This window comes from Galleria mellonella, unplaced genomic scaffold (genome assembly GCF_026898425.1).
Source record: "Galleria mellonella isolate WM207_F2 unplaced genomic scaffold, CSIRO_AGI_GalMel_v1 utg96, whole genome shotgun sequence".
Lineage (NCBI taxonomy): Eukaryota > Metazoa > Arthropoda > Insecta > Lepidoptera > Pyralidae > Galleria > Galleria mellonella.
Genome location: NW_026442179.1, coordinates 1,871,568 through 1,877,151, shown reverse-complemented (window position 1 = coordinate 1,877,151; position 5,584 = coordinate 1,871,568). Strand labels below are relative to the sequence as shown.

The 5,584-nt window shown below is 37.4% G+C and overlaps 1 protein-coding gene across 1 annotated transcript; it reads left to right on the top strand.

The window, feature by feature from the left end:
• Positions 1 to 3,182: 3,182 nt before the first annotated feature.
• Positions 3,183 to 5,584, top strand: LOC128202436 (uncharacterized). Its single transcript, XM_052902763.1, has 3 exons — positions 3,183 to 3,510; positions 3,921 to 4,085; positions 4,515 to 5,584. Exons 1-3 carry the CDS (start codon positions 3,183 to 3,185, stop codon positions 5,582 to 5,584), a joined length of 1,563 nt encoding a protein of 520 aa, XP_052758723.1.

Sequence of the window (5,584 nt, the reverse complement as noted above, 5' to 3'; positions counted from 1 at the left end):
GGCAAGGGACGAGCTTGCTACCGTCGTTCGATTTAATTTAATTTAGGTGTCTGTAGAGTCTAACTAATGCCCTGCGATTTATGAATCGAGGTAGTACACCACTGCGGAGCGACGCACTCATGAATTATTACGTCATAATTGTATTACACTAGCTTTTACCCGCGACTTCGTTATGCTAATATGCTGTGTGATTCCAGCATAGAATAGGCCACTCCTTTTTTTTCCGTGGGTATTATAAGAGCCGACTGAGAGAGGGCGACAGATAGGCTGCAGCGTCCCTCTTCAAACATCTCTAAAGCCCGATTGCGGTTGCCAATGCACCTGCCAAGTATGGCATCTACTGGTAAAACTCCCAAGGGCGAGATTGAGTTCAGCAGTGGACAGTTAAAGGCTAATATGATGATAATAATGATTCGTTATGTTTACTGATCCAAACAAAATAATACCAAATTTTATATTCATTAGTTAAGTCGTTAAAATGCTAAGAGATAACAAACAAACTTACAGATTTATAATATTAGTAAGGATTGTTTATCAATAAATAATGCATTAATGATTAGTATATTTCCTATCCCGTGGGTGTCGTAAGAGGTAATTAAGGGAGTTTGATGATCGAGGGTTGAGCAGCAACGTTCCTCTTAAAACATCACCAAAGCCTGTGTTTGCGAACCCACCTGCTAAACGTGGCAACATTTAGCAACACTCCATCTTGGAGGAGGTCTTTGTCCAACAGTGTACAGTTAAAGGGTAATAAATTAATAAAATTAAAATATTTAAAAACATTTTGTGCAAAATAATCTAATAATGCCGTGTAATTAATGCATCGCCTTATCAAAATGAGATTTAGCTCTAATACGACAAATTGAGCTTCCTACTGAACGATGTTGTCCTCCTTTTATCGCCGCTTTTCAGTCCCCTGGCACACATAATTCAGCCGAGATCTTACAAATTGACATGTTGGATTATCAATAAAGAATTAACGCTAAATCTTTAGATAGTGGAATATTTCAAAATCTTAGATTACACACATTTAGATGGAATGATGAGTGTCAAAAAACGCCGCAAAAAAAAAACAATTTAAGGTTGACTAGTAAATAAACTGTAAATAAACTGTGACCCTGTGCTTGTAAACATTGACTGCGTTGCTGTGCTCAATTAAATTCATTAGAATATATATTCTCTGAAAAAATCAAGTAATAGGGGATATATTCTATTTTTTAAAGAGTTTTCCGCCATTAATACCTATTAATTTGTGTAAATATAATCAGTTTTTGTTACTGTGAATGTTACATATACGAGTGTGTTCTTCACTAACCGAATAGTAAAAGTGTAAATAGTGCCTGTAGATAGTGCTAGTGACCTGTGGGCTGTAAGGTATCAACTTTCCAATATAAAACACATTAGCTATCTGGATTGGAAGAGAACATCGTTTATAGTGGATATTAATAGTATAATACATATCGCCATCTAGTGGTTAGTTTCGTTATAAAAATGAGTAAATGCGGAGCGTGTGGTAAATTCCTAGCGGTAACAACAGGAGTTGCTACATGTACTAAGTGTAAAGCAATATATCACAAACCGTGTATTGCTATGGATACGAAGGTCACTACTCCTAAGGGATGGATTTGTCCGTGTTGTATAGTTAAACAACCTCGACAAGACAACACAAATACACCCGTCAAGATAATGGACAACGCATCACCTGCTACATCAGGGACAGATTCGGAACATCTGGATACAACGGTTGATATAATTACTCAAACAGGAGAAAAAAATCCCATTGCTGAGATTCTATCCGAAATACGTTCGTTTCGAAATGACTTGCACTCGATTAAGGAGGAAATGTCAAAATTTTGGAAGGAGATGAATTTGATAAGAGAAGATATAATATCATATAAAAATGATGTTACGGTAATGTCTAAACGTATGGATAGGATGGAGGAACAATTCCAATCACTTGGGAGAAAAGACAGTGATCAAATTGCAGAACTACAAACGACAATTGAAAATTTGAAACAAGATTTGAATGATAAGGAGCAACATAGTATGTTATTAGACATGGAAATTATAGGCATACCAGAGAAAAACGGCGAAAACCTCCAACATATGATAAGCTTAATTGCGGCGAAACTGGGAACGCAGCTGGATGAAACCGAGGTGGTAGAAGTATATCGTACCGGCCAGCGGCGGATAGTTTCTGATGGTGGAGAAAATGGGCGCTCCCGTCCCATTGTGGTGCGGGTTGCTCGTCAAACTATCAAGAACCGTCTAATACAGGCAGCACGTACGCGACGCTCAATCACCACAGCTGACATGTCTCTCGCAAAACCGGTTTATATTAATGATAGATTAACAAAAGAAAATAGACATTTATTTATTAAGGTAAAAGAAGAGGCTAGGAAACATGGTTGGAAGTATGTATGGACTAAAAACGGAAAAATAATGGCGCGTGAAAGGGAAGGAAAACAAATTCACAGCATTCGTCGGATTAATGATATACCAAACATTTTTTTAGAAGGATGTCCCTAAAATTAGTTATTATTTATTATTATGATATGTGTGGAAATTGTTTTTTATATCTAATATATTGTCAATTCTTTTTTATATCTATTATATTTTTGACGAGATATTGTATATATTTTTCACATAATTTGTTTACTGTTAAATTTAACGTTGAGGATCACATACCTAATTATACTGAAGTTATAAATAGAATTTATACACTTATTAATGGAGATGGATAAACGAAAATGTAACCGTTTAATACTGGGACACCTGAATGTAAGGTCACTTAATACCGGTAAGGATGAACTGATATATTCTGTGGAGAGGTATAGTCCGGATATATTAGCATTAAATGAAACTTGGATAACAAATAGAGAGAAATCTGGAGCGCCGGTTATATCGGGATACATATTTAAACATACACCTCGGCCAAATGGCAAGAGAGGAGGAGGAGTGGGCTTTTATATACGACGGGACCTTCGTGTGCGTGTGCGTCCGCATCCACTGTCGAAATTGGAACAGATGTGGCTGGAGGTCTCTTTACCCGGTGGGATACGAATCGCCATAGGAACTATATACAGAACTGAGGCGACCTAGGCGGTGGATGCACTGAGCGACTCGGTAAGCACATTTTCATATTGTACCATCTTGTAATTCTAAGTGACTTTAACATCGATATGATGACCACCAGCAGCAATTCAGCGCAAACACTCCTGACGGTACTGTCTCAACACAATCTTGAGCAACTTGTTAGGGAGCCAACAATAACAGATCGAACTGCAACACTGTTGGATCTGATAATAACAGACTCTCCCATGCTTTGTAAAGCGATTAATGTTCACCATAACCCTGAGTTAAGTGACCATGCGATGGTAATATCAAGTTTTAACTTTAAAGTAATGATTAAAAGGAAAAAAACCATCACTACAAGGTCACTACATAAAATTAATGAAGATGAGTTCCTGCGGGATCTCAGGTCTATGCAGTGGCACAATGTTATTGAAGGTACTGATGTAGGTGAAATAGTGGAGCGTTTTAATAAATTAATTACTGAACTATTTGACAAACACGCGCCACTTCGTCGTATATATATTAAGGATAAATCTACCCCATGGCTGACTGACAACATTAGGTTAATGATGTCTTTGCGTGATGCTGCATTAAAAAGAGCTCGATCTACTAAATTAGAATCCCACTATAACTATTACAAAGAAATGCGAAATCTTGTAAATAGTTCATTAAAAGAGAAAAAAAAGCTTTTTTCAATTATTATATAAATAAAAATGTAAAAAATCCAAAAAAAATGTGGACCTACTTAAAACGCAACTCATCTCTAGGAAATACAAGTGTGCCTGACTTACCTATAAACCTGAGAAACCCGGATGATATTAATGACTATTTTTTGAATACGCCAGGAAGCTCAGTGCTTGATGTTAATACGTACCAATATTTCAGTAATAATAAGAATAGTGACGCTGTATTTAATCTGAAAGAAATTAGCGAAAGTGAGGTTTTAAAAATATTGAATGGCATTGAGACACAAGCAGCGGGTTTCGATAACATCACGGCGGGAATGCTACGTATGACTTTACCAAATACCCTTCCGGTAATAACTACTATCATAAACACTTCAATAAAAACTAAAATTTTTCCTGATCAATGGAAATTAGCAAAGATTAGACCGTTACCGAAAGGCAAAACAATAGAGGATTACAAAGATTTACGCTCTATTAGTATTCTCCCGGTCATGTCAAAGATTATTGAAAGTGTAGTGCGTACGCAACTGACCAATTATTTAGAAAATGAAAAAATACTGCCAATTATACAATCGGGTTTTCGAAATGGGTGCGGAACAGACACAGCATTAGCGCATGTCACTGATGACATAATTACAGCAGCTGACGCGGGCTTGTGTACTGTTTTAGTATTATTGGACTTCACCAGGGCATTTGACTGTTTAAATACAGAGCTGTTACTGTTAAAAATGTCTTACTACGGTATTTCCACAGGTGCTTTGGAGTGGTTTGAGTCGTATCTGAAAAATCGTAAACAATATGTAATAATAGAGGGAGCGCATGGGGAAGATTTACAGTCAAAAATGAAACAAATCGACAGAGGGACGCCTCAAGGCTCTATCATCAGTCCGTTATTGTTCATATTGTACACTGCAGATTTGCACAAACAAGTGGAAAGCTGTAAGGTACATTTATATGCTGATGACACACAGTTGTACTTCTCATTTTTTGCAAATGACACTGACAAGGCCATCGAACTAATTAACAAGGACCTTGATAAATTATTTAAGTGGGCGGCGTGTAACAATCTGATTTTGAATCCTAAGAAATCGCAATATATAGTGTTGGGTCCCCGACACCAGTGTGACTTGGTGATAAAACACAATCCTAATATTGTGATAGATAGCCAACCAGTGGAAAGAGTGAGTATTGTGAGGAATCTTGGGCTCATGATGGATAGCGCTTTGCGGTACGAGGAACATGTAAACATGAAAATAAAAAATGCTTTTTATAAACTGAAAGTGCTTTATGGGTTGAGGGACTGCCTGTCAGAAAAAGTAAGGGTGACACTTGTAGAAACACTGGTTTTGTCACATTTCAACTACTGTGACACAGTGTATGGGCCTAGACTTCTAGCGCGAACCGCTCACTCCGTGCAACGGGTTCAAAACGCATGCGCACGTTTCTGCTACAATATTCCGAGGCGAACACGAATAACTCCTATTTTAAATAAAAAAGGAATAATAGACCTAAGGAGACATCTACATCTTGCATGCCTGGTGTATAAAGTGATACAAAAAAAGAAACCAGAGTATCTATATAACAAACTCACCTGGATGAGAGATTTACATCCTCTTAATACACGTAGCAAGAGTGGCAGCGGGTTATCATTACCTATACATAGGAAGTCGGCAAACAGAGGAAGTTTTAAGTTCTCCGCGGCTAAAATTTGGAACGATCTGCCTCCGCCTCTCCACGAGGAAATGTCCCAGCTCTGTTTCAAATATAGACTAAAACGAGTACTATTGGAGAAACAAAATAAAGGAGAACATAACTATCGGTAG

Bases quoted from the DNA above. Each gene is read 5' to 3' on its own strand.
- LOC128202436 (XM_052902763.1), top strand. From the start codon at position 3,183: ATGATGACCACCAGCAGCAATTCAGCGCAAACACTCCTGACGGTACTG. The intron at 3,511-3,920 runs GTACTGATGTAG...TGAATACGCCAG, and splicing joins GTGGCACAATGTTATTGAAG to GAAGCTCAGTGCTTGATGTT. The intron at 4,086-4,514 runs GTATGACTTTAC...GTATTTCCACAG, and splicing joins CATCACGGCGGGAATGCTAC to GTGCTTTGGAGTGGTTTGAG.